General features: G+C 42.3%; 1 protein-coding gene across 2 annotated transcripts in view; it reads right to left on the reverse strand.

Moving 5' to 3' along the window:
• PTPN1 (protein tyrosine phosphatase non-receptor type 1) overlaps positions 1-25,402 on the reverse strand; it is a 67,261-nt gene that overhangs the window by 21,606 nt on the left and 20,253 nt on the right. The window contains exon 2 of one of the 2 annotated variants that reach the window (XM_080814750.1): positions 1,435-1,525. In XM_080814750.1, the coding sequence (XP_080670876.1) occupies positions 1,435-1,525 (91 nt within the window). The remainder of the gene's footprint in view (positions 1-1,434; positions 1,526-25,402) is intronic. The other variant, XM_080814751.1, reaches the window with a different exon arrangement.

The following is a 25,402-nucleotide window of genomic DNA, read 5'->3' on the forward strand; positions in this document are numbered from 1 at the left end:
AGAGAATAATCAGAGCCGCTGGCGAGGGCTTTACAACAGAATCACCCGAAGAGAGGTTTTTTTTTTTTTTTTTTTTTTTAAATAAAACATGCTAGGTGCCACAGCCTAGATGTGCTGAATCAAGAGTGTCGGGTGTCGGGGCACAATCACATGGCACTTGAGCACAAGCACTAGACTTCAGATGTGCCTGGCGTGCGCCTTCAGTTAACAACCGTCTCAACCAAAGAGAACGTTTATGAGCCAGGCGCTGGGCTAAGTGGTTTGTGTTATTTTATTTCGTCTTCACGCCATCCTGACATCTGCATGGTTCCTGCTTTACTGGAGATCAGAGAACAGACCCAGCTGCCCGAAGCCACACAGCTGGAAGCGGCAGGCTGAGACACCGCCAGGTGGGGAACCGCGGCAGCACGCAGAGGCACACTGCCCAGGACCAACCTGGGTCCACTGTGTGCCCCTCCCAGGAACCAGGTGCTGCACAGCTCAGGGCAGGAGGCACTGCTGACCCTCCCATGGAGAGCGCCAGACACCAGCGCCCATGGGAGTTGTGTGACCTAGCGGGCGTGGGGGAAGCGCCTGGGCGAGGGAAGAATGCGTCTTCTGTGTCGCTGGCAGATAGAAGGGACTGCCACGGGAGACACTGGCAGCTACAACCATCTCTGATGGACAGGTTCTAAAATCCCTGGAGGGGAGTCAGAAGGTTTCTAAGGCCTAGAGGAGGTGGCGAAGTTCACGCCCTTTACTCGGCTCCAGTGTTTCTTGCTTTACACAAATTCTAAAACCTTTAGTTCTTGACTTTTGAAATATCAGCAGATTCAGAGCCAAATACTCAGAAGGCAGAGGAGGCTGTCAGAGGCCAGCAGGCATGCTGGGAGATAATGGCAAGGAAGAGCTGGAAGAATGATGATGGCGGTGGGGGGTAGGGTGGGTGGGGTGGGACTCAAAGAACAGAGCTGTCTTTAGTGGGGGGCAAACGCCACTCCCATTCTTCAGTGGCTGTGTGGGGCACAGGCTCAGCTCAAGACGCTGCTCAGGGTCTAATAATACTGTTGCTGAGTCATCCAGAAAAGGTTATATTATGCCTACTATACTCTGCTTCAGCTGGGAGGAAAATGATTCATCATAAAAATAGTCAAAGCTAAAAAAAGTGCTTTGAACTTAGCTGAATTTTCCAGAAACTGAAACCTTATTCCTTCTACAATCGTGGAAGAAACGAACAAACCATTACTCTATGCCTCTGATGCTTTGATTACAGGAAACCAGCATGTCATAAAGCTGTACTTCTATGGCATTACGACCACAGCCCGGGGCTCAGGGGTCCTGCCGGAGGGGTCCTCCCGGAGGGGTCCTGCCGGAGAGGCCCTGTGCTGAGGAGACGCCGCCGCACGCGCACCCAGTAGAAGCGGGGAGACTGGCAATGGCGATGTGAATACTTACAGGGACTGACATCTCTGTACCTGTTTCGGTTTTTGTTCTTAGGAAGCTTGGCCACTCTACATGGGAAGTCACTGGCCTCGTGTCGGATATCCTACAAAAGAAAAAAAAAAAGGATAAAGAGTTCTCTTTTGAAATCTCTGGCATCAGGAATCCATGCAGACATTTAACCAAGCGTGGGCCTCGTGCCAGGCACTGAGGGGACCCGGGACAGAAACGCACATCAAAGAGAACTAGGCAGTGTGGGAAATGCAAGGTGATAATTCAGAGCCATGTACAAGGTCAGGAAGAGAAAACAGAAGAGGAACAACCACATGCCTGCCGTGGGAAGAAGGCGTGGGGCTGGGAGCTGCAAAAATGTGGAAGAGGGCAGGGAGACGGAGGGGGATGGGGGAGGTGGTATCTTCTGCAAGGGACAGAGTGGGCTCACGGGAGCAATGACAGGCAGCTGGAGCACACAGGTGGGCAGGCTAGATCTTGGAAAGCCTTGAACGTCATGCCTGGCAGTGCCATCTGTAGCCCTGTATAAAGCTACAGTGATTGAGGGCAAATAAAATGCACTTTTATGCCAACAACCGTCCAACTGCTTTCTGAGGAGATGGCAGACAAACCCCATTACAGCAAACTGTCCGAAAGAGGAGTGCCTGGGTTAACAGAAGACCCAAATCATGCCTCCTGCTAGACTGATTACAGGCATCTAATTTCGCTCTTCTCAAACACCACTATAATTCCATTTAAAAATCTTTTCAATTTGTATTTTGTTCTTATTAAAAGAAACCCACATGACAATGAGAATGTACTTACTGCCACTAAGGTATACACCTAAAAACAGTTACAGTGGTAAATTTTGCTATGTATATTTTACTGCAATTAAAAAAAAAAAAAGGCAAACTCACAGGAGAGGGCAGAACAGGAGAAGATAGTGACAGAATTTTGGAAGCTAGAAACCTTATTAGTAGTTGGCTGGTCTGAGAAAGCTCAATTACAAGCCAGCAGTGGGGAAAGCAGAGCACCAGCCCATTTCCACCACAGAATCCTGCAGAGGCTCCAGAAATGCTGCTTCTGGATGGAGGGGTGGGGTTCACCGCAGGGGACCAGGTTGGAGCTGACTGAGAAGCAGCGGATCTCCCCACTGCTCCCCTTCCGTGCTGCTGCGTGCCTGCCCACCCCCCCCCCCACCCCCCCTGCCACAGAACTCCAGAGAATCATTTTCAGGAGAATATAAATCAGAGCGCTTTGTATGGGATCCAAGCAGACAAGAGGGAAGACCAGAAGATACTATCACCAGGGCACACAACCAATAGCCTAGCTAGAGGACTCACAGCCAGATTAGGGCCGATGGGCCCCTTCCACCTTCTCGGGGGCTCTCAATCTGCCTTGTGAGCCCCAATTCTTCATCACACACAGACAACCACTGATCCCAAGATGTGAGAAGAATGCCTCGAATATAAAAGAGATTTATAAGAAAAATGAAACGGGAAAAAAGCCCCTTGGAAGACATAAACTACAGAGAAAAGAAAGCTTTAAAAAATGTATTATTGATATACTCAGTGAGATAAGAATAGATATTGTATCTATGAATTCAGAACAAAATGTTAGGTAAAGGTAGAAGAAATCCTCCCAGAAAGTAAAGCACCCCCATCCCCCAAAACCCACAATAGAAAATTCGGCAAAACAAAAAACAAGGAAAGAAAACATTAAAAAAAAAAAATAGTTCAAGGAAATCTTCCAGACCCATCAAATGCTCACCATAATGAAAAAAAAAAAGACCTACACTAAGGCACATTAATATGTGATTCCAGAATCCTTCAAAGAAAATTTCTGGGGACACCTGGGTGGCTCAGTCAGTTGAGCACGTACTCTTGGTTTCAACGCGGGTCATGAGCTCAGGGTCGTGGGATCAAGCCCTGTGTTGGACTCTGTGCTCAGCGGGGAGTCTGCTGGAGATTTTCTCTCTCTCTCTCTGCCCCTCCCCACAAGTGCACATGCACTCTCTCTCCCTAAAACAAATAAATCTTAATAAAGAAAAGAAAATATTCTATAAGTTCCTCGAAAGAAAAAATAGTTCACTTTCAAAGGATAAGGTCATCAGAATGGCTTCAGACTTTGCGAGAATATTGAAAGAGAGCAATGGAGCAATGCTTTTAGAACCTGAAACAAAAGGATCTCTAGCCTAGAATTCTATACCCAACCCAATTATCACCCAGCCAGCCGGGGCAATAAATTAACTAGATTAACCCTGCAGAGCGGCAAAGCCTCCAACACTGGACCACACCCATGCTTGCAGCTTCAGCAAGACACCGAGCATATCTCCCCCATGAGGAAAGAAAGAAACCAAGAAAGAGAAAAATGTAAGATACAGTAAGGTTAAAAAAAAAATCTGACACAAGAGCAAAGGCAAAGGAAACATCCACTGAACTGTGGAGGGAGGTGCTCCCTACTGGACCTAGGAGCAAGGGGGCCAGACTGGAGCAGTACGACTACAAGAGATCGATGTGTGACCTGCGTTTGTCCACCATCACCCACTGTGACTGAAGGAAACCACCAGAGGGAAATCAGGAGAAAACCTGAAATCCAAGAAACAGGGAATCCAATCAAGGAAAAAAGAAGAGGTTTCAGGAAGATAGCTATGTCTGTCATGCCTCCAGACCAAGCAATCCAGACACAAGAAGAAAGGAGGTCTCTAGTACAGATGCCTCTAAAACAAAACCTGGAAAGAAATCGCCTGAAATTGCTTTAATACTGCGGCCACTACCCATATGTGGCTACTGAGAGCACACGAGAGGTGGCCAATTGGAGAAGAGGTGCTGTGTTAAGTGTGCAAATGCGCATCAGATTGTGATGACAGTACTAAAAAAGGAAAGCAAAATATCTCATATTTTCAGTAGTATTTGTTGAAATAACATTTTGAACACACTGGGCCAAATAAACTCCTATGCCCCTCGTCTGCTTCTTTCTACCTTTCTTCCCATGGCCACTGGGAAGGCGAGATTGCACAGGCAGGGTGCCCCGTAACCCTCCTGGCCAGTGATGACTGACCTCGTGGAAAACTGCCCGAGAGGCTCTAAGAGGTCCGGGAAGAATTAGCAACAGGCAGAAAGAACCCTTTGCAGATGAAAGTATACAAGGCAATTATTAACTATGGGAAAACTTTAAAAAGGAAACTGCGGTACAACACCATCTGTGACTATGTGCAGAGGCAAACAATATCAATGACGGATATTGTTTTAACGAAAAGGTGTAACGGACTGGGAGAACAGGCAAGGGGAAGCAAAGGGGAGGAAAAGCAACAAGGCTGGCTGTTCAAGAAAATGAAATCTTCCACCTGCGTGAAGGTCTAAACCAATAAGAAGAAAAACATTCTCCTTAGAGATATGGAGATCTATACAAGCGAGAATCAGCAGCTCAAAGAACTGAAAATGTCTGTGAGCAGAGACGCCACCGCAGTGGGCCGAGGTGTGGACCGCACAGGACCGACCCGCATAACCAACCGATCATGGCCCTCTTTCACTTCTCAAGCCACTGGCAGATTTGACGGGAATTAAAAAAAAAAAAAAAAAAGCCACATTCTGCTAGTCTACTTACTTAAGAAACTGCAAAATGGCAGGGAGGGCTTTCTGACTCAAACTAGAGATGAGCTAGTAATTTAGCAGCACCTTTATAGGTGATAAACTTACCTGAGACAAGCAAAATAATCCAGCATAACACACTCATCGTGTCATCTGAGGATGAGATCAAGCTTTCAGGGAAATGCTATACAACAGAGAAAAATCACTTGAAGGAATAAAAATCTAAGTCTTAAGTATGTTTTTCTGTTTGACTGGAAGCACTTAGCAACAAGGAGGAATTCTGCCTTGGGAGGTGAAACGATCTGGTCAGTCCAGCTGGTGCAACTAAAGAGACGGAAGAAATCACTGAGATGGTTAAACCACCGAACCAACAAATATTCGCTCTGTGGAAATAAGGGCCAAAGTATCCGTAACTGTGGGCAACTGATTTTATTCAGCTAAAGGATTATATTAATACATACTTTTTTATCGTGTTTGCCACCATCCCCCCAAAAACGAGAGAAAGGGAAAGAAAGTAAGAAAGTAAAATTTGGAGATGTCACTTAGTAAAGATCTTGAGAAAATAAGAGGTACTCACACAATACTTGTTAAAAACTGATTTTACGGGGCACCTGGGTGGCTCAGTGGGTTAAAGCCTCTGGCTTCGGCTCAGGTCATGATCCCAGGGTCCTGGGATCGAGCCCCACATCGGGCTCTCTGCTCAGCGAGGAGCCTGCTTCCTCCTCTCTCTCTCTCTGCCTGCCTCCCTGCCTACTTGTGATCTCCGTCTGTCAAATAAATAAATAAAATCTTAAAAAAAATTAAAAAAAAAACTGGTTTTAAAATTAAGGTAAACTCACAGACTAAAATGCACTGATCTTAGATGCAATAAGCTTTCCTAACTAACTTGAACCTACAAATAATAAAATACACCCATTTAAGTGTTTCTCTACATTACAGTGGCATATGGGAAATACATACATGTTCTGAATACAAGTATTTTTATTTCATTTAGTCAAATAAAATGCCAGGATTACAGTCTTGAACTTGAGCAGTGATGAAGTACCTTTACAGTTAAAGGTAACTAGTAACAGTAGTTTGGAAGTAAAATGGACTAGACCAAACTCCTTCACAGAATTATAGCAAAACAAGATTTCTACATTGTGAGACTTTATGAAAGGTAAGGTAACTTTCCAAGAGCTGCAGAAAAAGCAGATTACTGACTAATGAACAAGTTTAAGGAGATTTCCATCACCAGCATAAAATATCCCCAGATCATTTATCATGCTGATCAAGATTAAAAAATCCAACAAGTGTGCAGAATTTCCACTCAGAGGAAATGAAATAAATAATAAAATAAAAGGTCTTAAAGCTGAGGATAAGAGGATGAATGCAGCATCAACTGGGAGCCAAGACAAAAAGGAAATAATGAACTTGCCATGAAACAGGGGTCCCAGAAGCATCCCTTTATGAGAAACAACATGTCCAGACCAAAGTGTATCTCTTAGCATTTCAGGGAGAGGATCACATTAAGTGAGAAATTATACTAGTAAGAAATGAAATATACCAACGTGTAACAAATAAATTCTCTATTTAGCGCCTCCTTCTCTTAGCCAGTTCTTGACTGGCTTTTCGAGGGCCTACTTTGTATTCTTCTAGATTTCAGAAATGTGACAGAATAAAATAGCATGTGGACTAGATATCCAAGATTCATGCTTTCCTGGAGCTCATGTGATAATGTGCTCCTGAATGGGGGCTCAAGTTTGGCTCAAACTTATAGGCAAATGATTGAAATTACACTGTATCATTTTATACGGGCACTGGGCACCCTCATGATCCGAATCATCTCTGTAGTGAACTACTGTCATGAGAGAAAATGAAGTTCTTAACTGGGTTAGAAAGCAGTGTTACAAATGTCTGATAAGTTATAAACAAAACATATGAACTGGAAATTTAAAAAGAGGCAAGGAAGTGAATAGGACTTTAACGTTACCTAAATAATTTCTTTTTTTTAATTTAATTTTTTCAGTGTTCCAAGATTCATTTTTTATGCACCACACCCAGTGCTCCATGCAATACGTGCCTTCCTTAATACCCATCACCAGGTGAGCAATAACTTCTAAAACTGGCTCTTGATTCCTATCCACCTATTTCTTTCTTTCTTTTTTTTTTTTTTTTTAAAGATTTCAGGGGCACCTGGGTGATTCTGTTGTTAAGCGTATGCCTTCGGATCAGGTCATGATCCCAGGGTACTGGGACTGAGCCCTGCATCAGGTTCCCTGCTCAGTAGGGAGTCTGCTTCCCCCTCTCCACACCCCCTGCTTGTGTTCTCTCTCTCCGTCTCTGTCTCTCTCTCTCCGTGTCAAATAAATAAATGAAATATTTTTTAAAAAATAAATGAAAAAATAAAAGATTTCATTTATTTGAGAAAGAACGAGAGCGAGCAAGGGAGTATGCACTCTTGAGATGGGAGAGGGGCAGAGGGAAAGGGAGAGCAGACCCCCCACTGGGTGCCCCTTTCCCCCTCAAGTGGGCTCAACCTGACCCTGGGCTTGATGTGCAGCTTCATCTCAGGACCCTGAGACCTTGACCCCAGAAGGAATTAAGAGTTGGATGCCTAACTGACTGAGCCACCCAGGCGCCCCTATCCTGCCCCATTCATTGAAGGAGGTAACAGATAATGTCCCAGTGAATACGAAGGGCTAACATACTTAGAAAGCTCTGCTAACAGAATGAATTAGGGCTTGGGGTGAATTTACATTCAGGAAAGCTCATTATCCATTATTCAAACACCTCCCAAATCCAAGGAGGCAAAGTAAAACTTGGGTGAAAAGCTGACAATTTTTTATTTGAGATTACAATTTTTTTTCTTTTTAATCCGCACAGGCGTTAAAAGCCAGTCTAGCCTTGCAGAAATATTTTCATGTTTATAGTAAGCACATCGTTAAGTTAAGCAGAGCAGTTTTGGTTTTAACACCCTTTTCTCTTCAGTCCCACAATGAGGTCAATGTCCCTTACTGGCTCCGTGGTAAAATGCATTAGTCACTTTTAAGTTGTTCCACACCTGACGAGGTAGCTAGCATGTAGGCGCCCCTCGGCAACTGCAAGTCTGACGGAAGCGCCTGGGTCCTCGCCCCTCCATCCCTCCCAGCACAGGCCCAGGCCCAGGGGAGAACACAACCAAATTCTGTTGACAAATTAACGAATGGTCCCAAAGAGTCCCCAAACTCAGAGTTCTTTACCTCTATACCAAATGCTTCATTTCATGGGACAGAAAAGCTCCTGAAAGGGAGGGAGTATGTTTAAGCAAATGTCTGATCTGATCCTATTTTCTCAATTACCTGTTACAGAATGGAAGTAATTGGAATAATAATATCATTATTATTCTACTTTGCAATTGGGACAGAGTATCATAACAAGATAGTACCAAAATAGCTACTAAGATGTGGATTCAAAGCAGAAAGGATTATATTTTAACGGTTCTGACAGTGATCTGTTGTTCTACAACTCTAAAGGAAGAAAAACTCCAGTGGTATTCTGCATTCACCAGGACCAAGATGAACTACAAAGTCCCATCACACCTTCAACATCTACACTCCCCCGGCCCCCATTTTAAGAATGGTGGCCTAATTTGATTGTTCAAGCTATAACCTAGTACTTTATGGAGGTCCTGGCTCTCAGAAATGGACACAGCAAGCTCGATTGAGGGGAAGTGCTGAAGTACAGTAAAGGCAGTAATTTAAAATGCAGTAAGCGAGCATACAGGGGTGTTCGTTTCCTGGAACTCTCACAGCAGTTGCCAGCTGAACAGGGAGATATATATAGAAGCGGGGGGAGGGCGCTAGCCTAAAATTTTAAAAACCAAATCTCCAAAGTAATGTGTACCAAATTTTGTTACTTGTAAATTTCATTATAAAGGTGAACATTAAGTTGCTGTATAACAAAGTACAGTATTTCTGTATACACTCTAAAAAATATAAAAATTATCCAAGTCAGAGGTTAAATGCCTTCCAAGCTAAAAGCAATACCATGTCCTTTATATATGGAAATTAATGGAACGATATCATTTACTATAAAAATCTGAGAAAAATATTTTTATTATACTCATACCTTCATATAATCGACATGCAAGCAATCATATACTCAATGTTGTTAAATTTTAAGATACACTACAATGCTGAGATAATAAACAAAGGGCTTAAAATTTAGCTAACCAACACCAAGCTGGTTTTGGTTTAAGTTTTGAAATGACTGTGTATAAAATTTAAAAAAAAAAAGATGCTGAAAAGTAAACCAAGCACCTAAGACTCTTCTGTGGGGGCTGAAGCAGAGACATGGAAAGGAGGGAAAAACTGGTCGGCATTTAAAAGACCGCAGAACATACAATCACGTTCCCTGCCGGAGCCTGAGAAAGCGCCGAGTCCTCTTGTACACGGGCCCCCAGTGAGGTCAAGATAAGCGAGTCACAAATCACTAACAGAACAAGTACGTCCATGTGGGAAACGACATGGAAAAAAAAGCATCATCAAATTGCTTTACATATCCCTCGCCAGTGAGGGCAGGCAGGATGGGGGGTATGGAATGCCTTTCACGAAGTTGGCAAGGGGAACATCTGGTGGAGATGGCGGAGCCGATTCCACGCTCTGATGCACGCCCTCCGCTGGGAACACCGAACAATGGTCCATTAAACGTAGAGAAAAGCACAAAGCATAGCTAGGCTCAAAACCAGAATGAGAGTGAAGGCAAAGGAAACAAAAGCCCTCCCACTCAAAATGGCCTGTAAACACAGTACCCAAAACACAGCAGATGACTAGTTCTGAAAAAGATCACAAATCAGCTAGAAATAAATCCATCCCATGTGAAATGTGTTACACACCCTGTCAGGCACTTTTAAGAGAAATATATTCAAGATCGGGGATAAACGAAGGAAACCTTTTCAAAAAAAGATGTTACGGATAAAAACAGGGAGAAATGAAACCCGAATGAGTAGATAGGAAAGAACAAATGAGAAATCCAGGAAAGGAAATTTGAAAACAAAAATAAGACACAAAACCTCAACAGAGAGGATAAACGCCAGATTGAACACCGTCAAAGGAGGAGTAAACTGAAAGCTAGGAGGGAGGAACAGAGCACGAGAAACATGACACAGAAGAGAGGCCACAACACACACCCAAACAATAGTCAGTACCCAGACACATCAGGGTAAGGGTTAAGCTGCAAAATATTAAGGATAAAAATCTTCAAAACAAGCTGTAATACCTTTTGGAAGCTTAACAGAGCTTTAACATTATCACTCAATTTTAACAACTCTGTGGCTCTACAGACATTTAAAGAACTTTTTTTTTTTTAAAAGACTTTATTTACTTATTTAACAGACAGAGATCACAAGTAGGCAGAGAGGCAGGCAGAGAGAGAGGGGGAAGCAGACTCCCCGCTGAGCAGAGAGCCCGATGCCGGGCTCGATCCCAGGACCCTGGGATCATGACCTGAGCCGAAGGCAGAGGCTTTAACCCACTGAGCCACCCAGGCACCCCTAAAGTAAAAAACTCTTAAAAATACATTAAGGGACCACTGTCATTGATGATGATCCTAAATCATTTACAAGAACAAAGCTACTTTATATATTTGTAGTTAATAGCTATTTTTTTTAAGATTATTTATTTATTTATTTGACAGACAGAGATCACAAGTAGGCAGAGAGAGAGGGAGGAAGCTGGCTCCCCGCCAAGCAGAGAGCCCGATGCGGGGCTCGATCCCGGGACCCTGAGACCATGACCTGAGCCAAAGGCAGAGGCTTTAACCCACTGAGCCACCCAGGCGCCCCAATAGCTATTTTTGATTCCCTAAGATCTTATGCAGTTTCAGAACTGAAAATTATGTTCCAGCTGCAACAATAGGACTCATTTAGAAATGGAGGATTTGACCTTTAAAAAAACTTTGTGATTGGTGAAAGCGTATCAATATGGTCTTCTACTACCGAAAAACTTTGAGACAGATAAAATTAATTTGGAAACAGCATTCTGAGTTCATTACAGTAAGTCACTATAACCATAAGTTATTTGTACATGAAGTAGAACAATTAACAAAGAAGTATGAAAACTGCTTTTTCAAGTGTCACTGATTCTAAACCTTATTTTTACAATCCTTAGTGCATATTTTTTTCTAAAAAATCACTTATGTTTTCTGTTAAATGTCATGACTTTCACCTTGGGCAGAAATCAATAGGCAGAAAATGAATCAGACTTACAGTAATTGATGTCAATAAAGCACACTGGAACCAGTATCTTTTTAAATGCTGAGAACCACAAAGCCATTCCTGTAAGAGAACAGTCTCAAAAACGCACTCTGCTTTCGCTTCTGTTTTGTTTACCTTCTGCTTTCCATAAGGGCAGTTTAAGTACTTCAGGCCCTGGGGTGCTGGCACTTGGCTGGAGGACAGAGGTACAGCTGACTAAGGACACAAGCAGCCGGCAGACATGAGCGTGGAAGGCATAAACCTTCCTTTACAGGGAACCAGACTGCCAACCACCAGCTTCCTCCTTCCACAGTTAATTCCCCTAAGCTCAGCGGTCACAGGGAGGGACCTCAGGAACCCACACGATGTTCCCTCTGAAGTAACTGAGAGTCATGCTTATAAAATGGATATGGTACTTCTGTGGGTAGTTCAGGAGGGTGAACGGAAGAAGACACAATGTCCAAATGAAAGGAGCTTTGGTTAAGAATTTCTTAAATACTGAGAGAACAGTTCAAGATTCTGGGGCCTTCACCAAGGCTTTTTTTTGCATTTATTATCATCGAACGAATACATTTTCTGAATACCTTCTAGATGTAATATGCTTTTCTATACACCACTTAGGGGATCAGGGTGAAGAAGGGAGACATTTCCAATGCCCCAAAGCATTATGAAGCGGTAAGTTCTTCAGTGAGGCCACAAAAATCAAGTGATAATCTGGGGAAGAGAGGAAGCTGGTGACCAACTTTTCAATACAGCTTTCCAAAGAACTCTCCATAGTGATTAAGGAAGCAAGGCTTACATTCAGTGTATGAGTCCCTTCAACTCATCTAAGTATCTGCTGAACACTGACCATGTAGCAGGCACTAGGATATGAGGCTGAAGGACCTCGTGTTCCACTGCGGAGGACAGCCAGATCAACGCTACCTTCCGAGCTAGGTGCTGTCACGTGGAACTCCCACAAACACACCCACAACCACTCATCCAGGTTAGAGTATTAACAAGAAAACAAACAGACTGAGGCCCGCAAGCAAGCGGACATTCTACCTACGCCCGCACCCCACCATCAGGGTGTGCTTACTCTCCAGAAAGGCAGAGTGAGCGGTTCAAAAGTCCCAACTTCTATGGGCACTTGCAACTTTCTTTTGGCTTCTTCCTCTGGATTAAATTGAGGGTCTCAGCACTGAAATGTACCTAAGAACAACGCTATCAGGCTGCACGCATAAAACCACACACATCAGACTTAATGGGCAATTTAAGGATTTAAGGATAACCTGGTCTACACACAGATTTCTCGTCTTTTTTTTAGAGCCTAATCCACAAGCAAGATGGACTCGGCAGACATGAAGCTAGTCGAGGATGTTGCCACACCAACAGCAAAGGTCGCAAAAACTTCAGGGCTTCAGAAGAAAATCTCCTCAGGCCAACCTGGTGAGAGGGCTTTCAGACAAACCTAAAATCATCGGTTTATTGTACGCTTGCTATTTACCATGCCAAGACAAGCTAGTCTTATCATGAGATTACAAGAGACAAAACTCTTGTGATCCCATAGCCTGTGGTTTCATTTCTCCATTAAGAAGTCACGCAATGTTCAGGGTGACCTGAAATCCCTCCTCGAGAAAGTATATCTGAATGCAGCAAGTGAAAGTAACATCATGGGAATGACTTTACAGCCACTCGAATTTAGTTATTTTAAAGTAACTTATTCATAGCATAAGCATTAAAAGCTCGTTAACCGGTGGCACGCTCACTCATAAGACGTCTGGACAAGGAGCCGCACCAGCACAAGATACCACTGCTACGGGCCACAGGGGCCCTTGAAATGTTTTTGGAGAAAGGTTCACTCTTTGTTTTGTAAATTCTTTGTTTTGACAAATGTATAGTGACAAGTATCCACCATTACAGTATCAAATATTTTCACTGCCCTAAAATCTACCTATTCATCCCTCCTCCTCTCCCCACAAATCCTTGGCAACCACCGATCTTGTTGCTGTCTCCATAGTTCTGCCTTTTCCAGAAAAGTCATATAGTTGGAACGATATCATATGCAGCCTCTGTCCATTTTTTTCTATTAGGCTGTCTTTTTCTTAATGTGCAGTGCTCCTTATGTACTCCGGGCACAATGGCCCTTGGTGGTCATATATACTGCAATACCACCAGATGGTTTTTGCTGGGCAAAAAAACACCCCAAAACATAGGGCTTACAATAACTGCTTGTTTGCTCATGATTCTAGAGGAGCAAGATGGCTTGTCTCTGTTCCATGTGTTGTTCACTGGGCTTGAATTTGCACTTATGGTCAGCTGGTGGCCCAAAGGCCTCAGTCACACACATACCCGACGCTTGGCTGGCTGCTGACAAGGGGGATGGCAGTCATTCAGCCACATGTCCTTCATCAACCAACAGGCTAGCCTGGGCTAGTTAACAGGGTAATGATAGTAGAATTCTCAAAAGCAGCAAGAGAGGGCAAGGCTCAACATGCAAGTACTTTTTCAGGCTTCTGCTTGTGCTATGATCACCAATACTGCACTGACCGAAGCAAGTCACAAGGCCAAACACAAGTTCAAAACTGGTTCTTTACCTCTTTATGGGACTCACACTCAGACGGGCAAGCAGACAGGGGTGGGAGGAATTTGGGGCTATTGCTGCAAACAACCCAATGACATCTTTTGATGAACACAAGTTCTTAATGTCAGTGTAATTCAATTTATCAATCTTTTCTTTTTTATGGTTTGCTTTCTGGGGCTATCTTAAGAAATATTTGCCCAGGGGTGCCTGGGTGGCTCAGTCATTATGCGCCTGCCTTCTGCTCAGGTCGTAATTCCAGGGTTCTGGGATCCAGCCCTGCCTCCAGCTCCCTGCTCAGTGGGAGGCCTGCTCCTCCCTCTCCCACTCCCCCTGCTTGCTTTCCGTCTCTTGCTGTCTCTCTGTCAAACAAATAAATAAAATCTTTAAAAAATATATTTGTCCATCTCAAGTTCATAAACACGTTCTCCTACATTCTTCAATTAAAGAAGAAAAATGTTTCCCACACATTTTAATTTATATCTTCATTATGTCTCAGAATGTTGGAAGAGAACATAGAGAAGACAATGTCACAGGTCTATCCCAACAGCCGTTCGTGTCCATAGGAAATGCAGCTTTTGTAAGAAAGCCTAACCAACTTGGCCCAACTTGGTGTTCAGTGTCGGCTGGACAATGTACACACAGTGAACTCTTCTGTCCTTTGCCTACCGATCTTTGAGAATACTAGTTTTTTCTTATTCATGTAACCTCTTTATATATTTTAAAGCCACCAATTCTGTCTCTGTTGGAAGCCACTTTTCCAATTTATTTGTTGTACATTTAAAAACTTCTTTGTATGGGAAACTAAATTTAAGTGTGGGAGGATGGTCATAAAACTGTCAATATGCTAACAGCGGAGTGGCTACTGCTAGTTGGCAAGATGATGAGTGGTTTTTATGTTCTATTGCTTTCCAATATTTCCTACAGGGAACATGCATTGCCTGTGTAATTAAAAGTTTTAAATTTGTATGCGTTCCAAACTATTGACCTTTTCCTGTGCAATTTCCTCTACTGCTCCTAACAGTAGAAAGTCTACCTTCCTCAATATGGCAATATCACTTTTTTAAAAAAATTCTTAATCTATCTGGAGTTTATTTTCCGGCTACAATTTTCAACTATGCCCATTATTAGCCTTTAAGCCTCACACTGTGCACTTCTGGTTCAATCTGTTTATCAGTCCCACCATACTCAGTGCAAAATCTTTGTGTTTGTGTATTTCAGTAGCTCAAGTTGTATATTACAGAGAGCTCTCCTCCTTCTCCCTAAATTGAAATAGTAACAAAATGCAGCTGCATCTGATAATTCTGATTTCAGAATGAACAAATCACTATTTTTCAGAGACAGATGAACGCCTACAATTAGGTAGAGTTGTTTTTTAAAGAAGACGATACAGCCTAGACTAATTTTTTGCAACTATTTAGCAAATTAAAAATCATCAGGAACACAAGAGATTAAAGTATGGGGATTTTAAAAACCTACAATAGTAGTTTTCTAGTTAAAATGAATACTGTTCCTTTATTCTTCTGTAAGGAAAGAATGGACAGGATGACCAGGATATAAAAATCTCCCCCATATCTATCTAGTATGTATTACTATGTAGATAAGCTTATAGCAAAACAAAAGAAAGAATTAAAAACACTATTTCTAGTCACCATGCTCATAAGCAGTTCTGTTTAAAAAAAAAGGGCAAAGCACTGTTCACCATGTCAACTGCCTGACTTCTAACTTCCGGCAAAACAAATTTTATTATTAAGTATATTTAACTAGGGGAACCTGGGTGGCTCAGTGGGTTAAAGCCTTGGCCTTCAGCTCGGGTCATGATCACAGGGTCCTGGGATGGAGCCCTGCATCGGGTTCTCTGCTCAGCAGGGCGCCTGCTTCCTCCTCTCTCTCTCTCTGCCTGCCTCTCTGCCTACTTGTCTGTCAACTAAATTAATAAAATCTTTTTTTAAAAAAGTATATTTAACTAAAATACACCTTTTAGATACTATACAGGTAGCAGTTTCCCAACAAATTAAATTAGTACATCTTCCTACCTTGTCAACATATTTAGTGAGATTTTTTTTTTAAAGGTTCTATCCCTTCCTCCTCTTCACTCACAAGCCTTGGGCTTTTAGTCTTCTGCCTTTGAGCTGAACACATGAAAAGCACATTCTCTACACAGTGGAAAGAGGCAGTAAACCTTTGCTAATAACATACGATCAATTTTTAGAAGCTTTTTAAGGCTGAGAGATGCCAAATCCTTCCTCAAGAGGGTTTGCTCAATATTTCAATCCCACAACTAAAACTAAATAGGAACCAAATCCATATACATATTGCTAGACACAAGCTGGGGTCACTACTGTTACATAAATAACTGAAGCTACTGGAGACGTAATATCCTTTAAAGATAGTACGATAGCTAGATATTCTTCCTCCCAAGGCTCACTAACCGACTAGCAGGAAAATAAATCCCAAGGGCCAAGTGGATCAAACATTTTGCAAAGATCAGGATAAATAAAGAACTTTAGAAGCACTAAATCTCGGGGCATTTTCATGTTACAGCAATACATAAACTAAAAAAAAAAAAAAAATCACTAGCAGAATGTTTGTTTTCCTACTGTGCTGAAAAGCAATCTTCACAAGAATACTCAGAGCGAACAGTACAAAATTTCCCTAGGATATATTCATTAGAGGAGAGGATAGTTAAAAAGCCAGAAGTATACAAATCTTTAAAAGGTCATCAGTTTTGCCACCCAAATATAGTCCTTATAGCAGATTCTTCCACAAGATGCCGAAAGTGGAGTTTTGACAATGACCTTGAGAATCAAAACCACAATATATCATTGTACTTGGAGCCAATTTTGCCCTTGCATTTCAAGTTGTGCCAAGTGTTGATGAGGCAGGTAGTTAGGTCATGGTCTCCGTCCTCAATGAGTTCCCACTTAGTGGGGGAAGACCACCTGAGGCCTTAAACAAATACTGCAGGAAGTACTGATCAGAGGGGAAATCTATTCCACAGGAAAAGGGGAAAGACGCTAAAGTTAGTTAGTAAAAATGGGAGCAGTAAATTTAGGAATAATTAACTCAGAGCGGCCACATCTGGTACAGAGGAAAGAGACCTTCCCGGCCCAGCTGACCAGTCGCTTCTCCTTGCAGACTCTGACAGGCGTCAATGGGAGGAAACAAATCAGACAGCTATGCCCAAGCTGTTTTGCCCAGCCTGTCCCAGCACTGTTGCTTGAAAGGAAACCTTGGCACAGAGGCACGGGGTACAGAAGGGATGGCCATTCTTCCTCTCGGCAACTTCAGAAGCCTGCTGTTTGGGCCACAGACTAGGCCCCTGTCATCACACCAAGGTCAGAAAGTACAGTGGGCCGCCGCAGCACACTAAAGCGGCCTGCACCCCATGCAGAGGTGTGCTCAGACTCCTAGAGATGCCCAGGGCACAAAGAACACTTCCTAAACTTCCTGCCCCCATTCAACAGGGCTGGACAGGTTTTCCAGAAGAGATGACAGATGAGTCTCTCCTACTCAAAGGAGCAGACACTCACCGGGTCTAGCTTGCTGGGCAGCGCAGCCCAGTTCTTACCGCAGGGCCTCAGTGAGGATCTCCTAGGGGAGTGTGCTAAGGTCAGAGAGCAGCCAGGGAGAGCTATGACTCTGGAATCAAGAGAGCCACAGCATGAGGATTGTAGTGGGTACAAAATGACGGTAGTAAGAAAGTACTGGTGACAGAACTAAGTGTGAGAATTCTGTTCTCTCTTCGACCTCAATACGAGGCTCACGGGTGATTTTCCAGTAATGAGTAATTTCCTGCCTAGGATACCCAGGGAATGCTTGGGTGTGAGAGAAACATTTCTTGGAAGGATGTGTCTTTCCCCCCCAACCCCCACCCCTTCCCCTGCAGGCAGAGCCATTTTCTGATGTGATACATTCCCGGAGAAGGCAACATTCCATCCGAATACACACCCTCCCTACCAATCTGGGATGGCACAGGCCAATGGCTGGGATAGCAGGAAGCATCTTACATGGGGCTGCCAAGCCAGGCTGAGGCAGGGCTCAGTTGAGTATGAAGCACTCCCAAATTATGACACACTGGGACCCCGCAAACACTATTCAGGCAGGAATGGCAAGCGTGGTCTTGCTAGCTCCTTGTGACCAAGCGGGGCTTGCTATAATGCCCAGCTCCCCAGAAGCTGCACTCTGACTGTACTTCCAGGCTGACGGGCACCTTGGCCCAGACCCCAGATGCAATCATCTCCTTTCCTTGATCCTTCACCTTCCTCTAGAGGTGCTTCTGGCTTCTCTGATCCCAGAGTATTCAGTGGTTTTTTTTCTTCTCCGAAAAAAGCATTTGTTATGGCACTAGGACTTACTTCAAAACAAAACAGAGCTAAGAGGGGTTCATGGGGTGGGGGGTGGGGAGTTCAGATGAAAGAAGATGGGTCCTGAGTTTACAATTTTTGAAACTAGGTGATGGATACATAAGGGTTCATTATACTAATCTAATTCTTTATGTTTGAAAGTTTTCTTGAAATAGAGTCTAAAACCTCAGTTTTTCAAAGTTAGGGGATGATATAATGAGATGTAGGTTTCTGAGTGATTACTCTGGTTTTAGGACTGGGAAGGTGGCGGCAGCAATGGCAGTTTTCCCTTCCTCCCGAGTTCCTCCACATAAGTAAAAAGAGCAATAAGGAGAGAAGACTAACTCAGATAACAACTAAACAAAACCAGAGACAAGGCACCCGCATGATCCTGCAAGTGCAAGGACGTGGGGACAAACCGCTCACTGAGACCCACATGGCATCAGCACTTGTGTGGGAGGAAGGTGACTCAAGACCACAGCTGACTGACAACTCTGAGATAGGAAGAGCCCCCCAGTCACCAGTAGATGTGTGCTGCGAAGTGTGACAGCCAGTCTGTGTTAGCAGCCAAACCGGAAACAGATTCTGCAGGCTCCAGTTCAAGGGGAAGGCCGGGCTCTCCTGCCACCCAAGGTGCTGGGGCGTTGCAGGCCCTAGAGACTCTCAAAACTGGGCACAGAAAGGCCCTCCTAGGACAAAGTCCTGCACTGAGGAAAAACTTCTAGGAGTAGAACAAATTAAGCAAATACGGGCAAAAGGGGGCTAAGGAAAGAGGAGGCTTCAATGAAGTAGATCTTCGAAAGTTCAAGGTAATTTTAAAATAACTTCACAAAGACATCGGAAGAGGGAGCCGGAGAGCCCTAAGCTAGATTATCCACCTGACCCAGCCCTTCCTTCCTAAAACTACAAGGAAACTGTTCACTTAAAAATGATGCGAAGACAAGGAGCACTTGAGTTCCACACAGTATTATTCTACAAAAGACAGCAAGGGACACAGCAGTATCTCTACAGAAAGTAAAAGCCAGCTAGAAAGACGACCACGAAAACTCATCCAACTAGCAAACAGAAATTAAGAAAGTGGTAGAAGCTCTGGAAGAACAATATAGACAAGAATGAGAACTCAAGAATCAAGGTCATTGAAAAAAAGAAAACTGAAAAGAGAAGTAAAAGACATCAGGAAAGAATTAAAAGTTAAAGGAAAATATGTTTTCGGAAATGAAGACAAAACGAGGATCATGAGTGCAAAAAAACACGTTTAATGCCTTGAAAGAAAAATAAGGGGGAGTTAAAACAATTTTTAAAGAAACAAACAGAAATAGCCTCCTTGTACTATTATAATTTTTATGTAAAATTTTTTGAAATCATACTTAATTTTTTTAATCAAAAAGACTTTTTTAGAGAGAGAGGGTATGAGCAGGAGAGGCAGAGGGACAGGGAGAATCTCAAGCAGACACCATGAAGCTCAAGACAAAGCTCGATCTCATGACCCTGAGATCAAAAACCAAGAGTCAAACACTTAACGGACTGAGCACCCAGGTGCCCATATTTAAAAATAACTTCAAACTAAATATAGTATAGCTTTAAAAAGTAATCTCTACCCCCATTGTGGGGTTCGAAATCATGACCCTGAGATCCACAGTCACATGCTCTACTGATTGAGCCAGCCAGGTACCCCGCAATTTTTTTTAAATAAATAAGGAAAGATTTTAAAATTTTTGAGAGAAAGTGAAAGAAACAGATGACAGGCAAAGAAGATCAAACAGAACAAGGTGAGTCCCTGAAAAAGGAATCCAAAGCAATGTAAAAAAAGAAATACTGAAAACTCTAAATCAAGACTTAACTAAGGTAAAAAAAAAAAAAAAAAAAAAAAAAGGTATGAAATTCTTCACTGAAAGAATACACTGACTTTTTTGGAGGAGAATGAATGAAAATGGTGACCATGGTATTGTTTAATAAATGATCAGACTTTGAAATAAAAGGTTAAAAAAAATCCTTTGAGAATCTAGCAAAAAGACCTAGTGACTTTTAAGGGAAAGAAATTAGGCTGTCAAACACCCATAGTAATGCTTTATACCAAAAGATAATAAAGCAATATACTTAAATCACTTAAGGAAAAAAATGTGATCCAAAGATTTTTATATTCAGGCAAAGTGGTCTTCAAATTTAAAGGCGGCAGATATACTGTTAAGAACACGCATTATCAATTCACAGAATATTGTTCCATAACCTGTCCTGAGAAATCTGGTAGAGAATGAGCATCAAGCAACCGAAATGACAAAGGAGACTTGGGGAAGAATGGGTAGTTAGCCTTAGTATCTGCTAGTAGATTTAAAACCAGGATAGTGAGCGGTAAGGGAGACCATGCACTGTGTAATAACATGGAGAACAACTATCAAAAGGGGGTATGGGAGGCAGAATGGAAAGAGTTTTTATCTCGTTGATGGGTTTTACGGATATCGGCTGAGAATCTTCAAGAATCAACTAAGAGTAGCTCAAATCAGATGCTGGGGAAGGAGGACGGGAACAGGAATAAATGCCCACCAGGTAACATCAGTCCTGCTCACAGAAGGGCCCCACAGTAACAGCCGAACATGGAAGGCACCAAGGGTACATGATAAAGATTTGTGCAGGAGGAATCACTGGAGAATACAAACATTCTTCAACACCGAAAGACTTAAGCATTTATAAAGTTCCTTCTCAAAAATTATAAAAACAACATGTCCCGAGTAGAGAATACAAAGATGCAATAAAAAAACTTAACCAAGGTTAACGGTCTAGTCAGTGTCTACTCTCCCAAATTTTCTCCAAACACACGCAAACATAAATCATGATTCTTACTGCTTGTTTTTACAGGCTCACACTAGACACATTATCCTGTAATATAATCTCGTAATCCAGCCATCTAACCAGCCTTCATTTACTCAGTTATTTTTTTTTAAACTGCGTTTTCTAGGAGTCTATCAATCGCTTAGCAAATACACCCTATCTGCATCTACCGATACTTTAGGTTTACTTTTCTTATTACTTTACCTAGAACCTCCACAATAATGGTCAATGAAAGCTGGCTTAAGTCAAATATTACTTCAGCAATTTACCAGTTAAGTTTGAGATATAAATTCTATTTAAGTAGCTTCCTTCTATTCTTATGTTACCACATTTTAATTGTTGAGAACTGCTAAGTAAGGCCAGTTAGAACTCCACAGTAAATTTTTTTTTTTTTAACCAGGGAGAGTCTAACCTCCCCAGAGAGATGCTGTTCTGGACAGAAAGAGCTCCCTGCCTTCTCTCACTGCCCAAACTCTAACCTCACAATTGTACTTAACCAGTTTCTCTCTTTGGGCCTTTTCCATTTGCTCGGATAAAGTCCCTTGGCAGTTACTTCTGCTTTCAATTTTTCTCCAGCCCACTATCTGCTCGATGTGCGTGCTCTGGCGGCAGCTCATGCAACCGGACAAGCAGCATCAACCACCCTGCTTCCCTCCGCCCTCTTCATGATTTTGGAACTCAGTCACTTTAAAACGTCCTTTTCACACATCTACTGTTTCTTTCCTTTTTATACACCCCAACTGAAAAATTCTCATTGAGAAAATCCAAGCAACACTGAAAACTAGATCACGTATGAAAATCCTATGACCGCTGACAACCAACTTTCCATGTGTGTATCCACCAGGGTGGTGCGTATCTTTCTGGTTATTTGTCCCACAGAGCAGCAGTCATCGACGGTCGCATGATCTGTTACCGCCTGAGAATGTTCACTCAAGAGTAAGAGAGAAGGTCTCAAAGCCTCCTTTGTTCCTGGTACTTTCCCTGGATGTTTAACTCTTCTACTTTTGCTTTTTTAAAATCACAGGCAACTTGACATTTTTATCACTGTCAGGTCTTTTTCAGACACAGTTAATATTTCAGTCCATTCTGAATGGCACTAAATGGTTCTCTCTTGGTTAGAAATGATCCAGAGTATCTTTCAGCAGCCAAACTAGCTAGCTAGTCTGGCTGGACTAGCTAAATAGTCTGTAAACAACCACGAGACTGGTAAAGTACATTCAGACTGACAATTTGTTTTCAATCTACTTCTTTTCATGTAGGCAGCTGTTTTTTAAACAGCTTCAGAGAAAACACAGAGGGGCATGCCAGGGATATATGATTAGGGGAGGGGATGCTTCTTACGGGTAGAACTTTTTAAAAAAAACCCTACAATTAAAGCATCAAAAATAGCATTACTAATACAAGAGTCTATGGAAAACAAACAATACAAATGAATACAAGTAAAACCGAAATCTGAATAAGATGGGCAAATTGTATCCGTGTCACTCTCCTGGTTGTGATATTGTACTAGTTTTGCATAATGTTACCATGGGGGGTAGGGGACAAAGTGTACAACGGATTTCTGTATTACCTCTCGTTGGCAGCTGCATATGAATCTACAATTATCTCCATAAAAATTTCAATTAAAAATATAATTGACAAGAGTACATGGCTGGCTGAGTTGGTAGAACATGTGACTCTTCATCACAGGGTTATAAATTCGAGCCCCACGTCTGTGTAAAATATTAGAGGTGCACATTGATGGCTTAGTCGAGTAAACGTCTGCCTTTGGTTCAGGTCATGATCTCAGGGTCCTGGAATCTAACCCTGCAACGGGTTCCCTGCTCAGCAGGGAATCTGCTTCTCCCTCTTCCTCTGCCCCCCCTTCCACTCATGCACGCTTGCTCTCTCTAAATAAATAAAACCTTTAAAAAAATAAAATTTTAGGGGCACCTGGGTAGCTCACCCGTTTGAGCATCCAACTCTTGATTTCAGCTCAGGTCACGATTTCTGGGTCTTGAGACTGAACCTTGCGTCAGGCTTCGTGTTCAGAGGGGAACCTGCTTTGGAATTCTCTCTCCCTCTCCCTCCGCCCCTCTCTCCCATGCTCACACTTTCACTTGCGCTTTCATGCTCTCTCTCTAAAATAAATCTTTAAAATAATTAAAATCTTAAAAAAATGATTGGCAGAATACAGACAAAATGTTCATAGTACTTATACAGTGACAGGGATAAAGCGAATTTTTATTCTTTGTTTTCACTTTACAATGAAATACAGTATAAATTAGAAATATAAAGGATTCTTAACAAGGTTGAAAGGACATAATCAAGCCTTTGGACATTTAAAAAATATTTTATAAAATCTCAAGTAATAGGAGGAAAATAAATACAGGACTGTTCAACAAATCACAGAATTCTACTATAAAACAAATCCTTAATTTTTAAAATCTGTATAATCGGGGCGCCTGGGTGGCTCAGTGGGTTAAAGCCTCTGCCTTCAGCTCAGGTAGTGATCCCAGGGTCCTGAGATCGAGCCCTGCATCAGGCTCTCTGCTCATCGGGGAGCCTGCTTCCTCCTCTCTCTCTCTACCTGCCTCTCTGCCTACTTGTGATCTCTGTCTGTCAAATAAATAAATAAAATCTTTAAAAAAATAAATAAGTAAGATAAAATAAAATGAAATCTGTATAATCAAAGGGGAAGTACTACTTTCTAGCAATAAATAAACTTCCAGGAGTCATTCTCTCAAAAGGTGACATACACTAGAAACCAGTACTCTGGCCATTCTGGCATGCCTTCCCTGTTCCGGAAAAGGCTAAGCTATTTCTAACCGAGAGGCTCGCCCACCTGCTCCTTCAGGCCTCACTTACCCATTCAGTGATCCCTTGCAACCAGCTTAAAGCCCAACCTTCAACACCCTCCTGGCACCCCTTAAGTGTCCCTCACAGCACTTCCACCACAAGATTAATCATTTGTGTGATGGCTTCAGCTCTCTCCTCCCTAGGACCATGAAAAAGACCACAGGTCTATGTTCCCCATCACTCCTGTCCTTGTCAGTGCCTAGCACACTGCCTGCCCAATGAAGTGATGAATTACGTGCCAGCATGACTTACATGGATTTATAGATGGGCCATCATAATGGCTTATAGGGAAAATTAGAGGACTCTCCTGCTCAAGACGAATTGTTAGGTAGATTACTTAAGTGCTGAGTCCTTCATATGGTTCATTTCATTCCACAAACATTTCTAAAGGATTTACAGAAGTATCCAATTCTACACAGCAACTAAATTCTATAGTTAGCAAGAAGCAAAACCACATGCAATTAAGATTAACCTTGGAAAAAAATACCCTCAATGCCCAGCATAGAAGCCTCAGATATTTTAAAGCCCAGATCTTAACCTCTTGTTTCTCTTTCAACTGCAGCCTCCCTTCTCCTACAGGAGATATCAAGGTGTGGTCTGCCAGGACAATGTGATATTTAAAGGAATGTCTTTGGTTTGGGGTGGGGGGCGGGGAGGATGACACTATGTCCTGTTTAACTAAGGAAGGTTCAGTGTGTGCAAGCCCACAAGGCAATGCTGAGCCAGACACTGTGGTACTTTAGGTACTGAGAACACGAAGATGTGAAATACACGACCGCATATTCTCAGAGGGTTCACATGCCAGCTAAGAAGGAAATAAATACACACACACACAAGTATATATAAGGAATAAAATAAATATAATAAAATATTTAAAAAATAATAAAAACAAAAGTTACATCATATAAAATGCTAAGTATTAAAAAGGAAAACCATGCTGCAAAAAACACCATTTGGCCTCTCAGAAGCTGACGGATGTTCTTTCTAGTGGCTTTCTTTCAGTAACCAAATCCTGATTTCCCCCTAGGCAGACGATTCCTTGGATGGACCAGGGCCAAGAGAGCAAAGCAGCTGAAGGCAACTGTAAAAGGCCAGAGACCAGGAGGGCCTGGACGCCCTCAAGGAAACAGATCAGGAGGAAGGGGAAGCAGTTCAGACATACAACCATGAATGAAGGTGGAGGACTTGGCCATCAGCTGGATGTAAGGGTAAATCAGAGAGTTGAAGATTAGATTTTGAGTTAGTGCCACTACGGATAGATAGGTAAATGTAAGTATCCCCTGATTTTATAATCACCCAAAGGATTTCTCAAAGCACAAAAAAATTCTTAGTGGTTAAAAAAAAAAAATCAAGCTATAAAGCAGTGGTCTACATCACAGAACACAACCGCAAAAAGCATACAAAAGTCTACAGAAACCTATTTAATATAAAAAGAATGTATTAGGAAATACATAAAATCTTTTGGGTATCCTACTGCTGATCCCATTTTAAAAAAATGTAGCATATTTGCACAGGTTAAAAAAAAAGATAAGTGCTTGAGTGATTTTCTGGCAAAAATAATTATACATTTTTCAGAAGAAATGCTAGTAAATTACAGAGAGAAAAATCTAAAGTCTCA

Source organism: Martes martes (assembly GCF_963455335.1).
Source record: "Martes martes genome assembly, chromosome: 9".
In the NCBI taxonomy this organism is placed as follows: Eukaryota; Metazoa; Chordata; class Mammalia; order Carnivora; family Mustelidae; genus Martes; species Martes martes.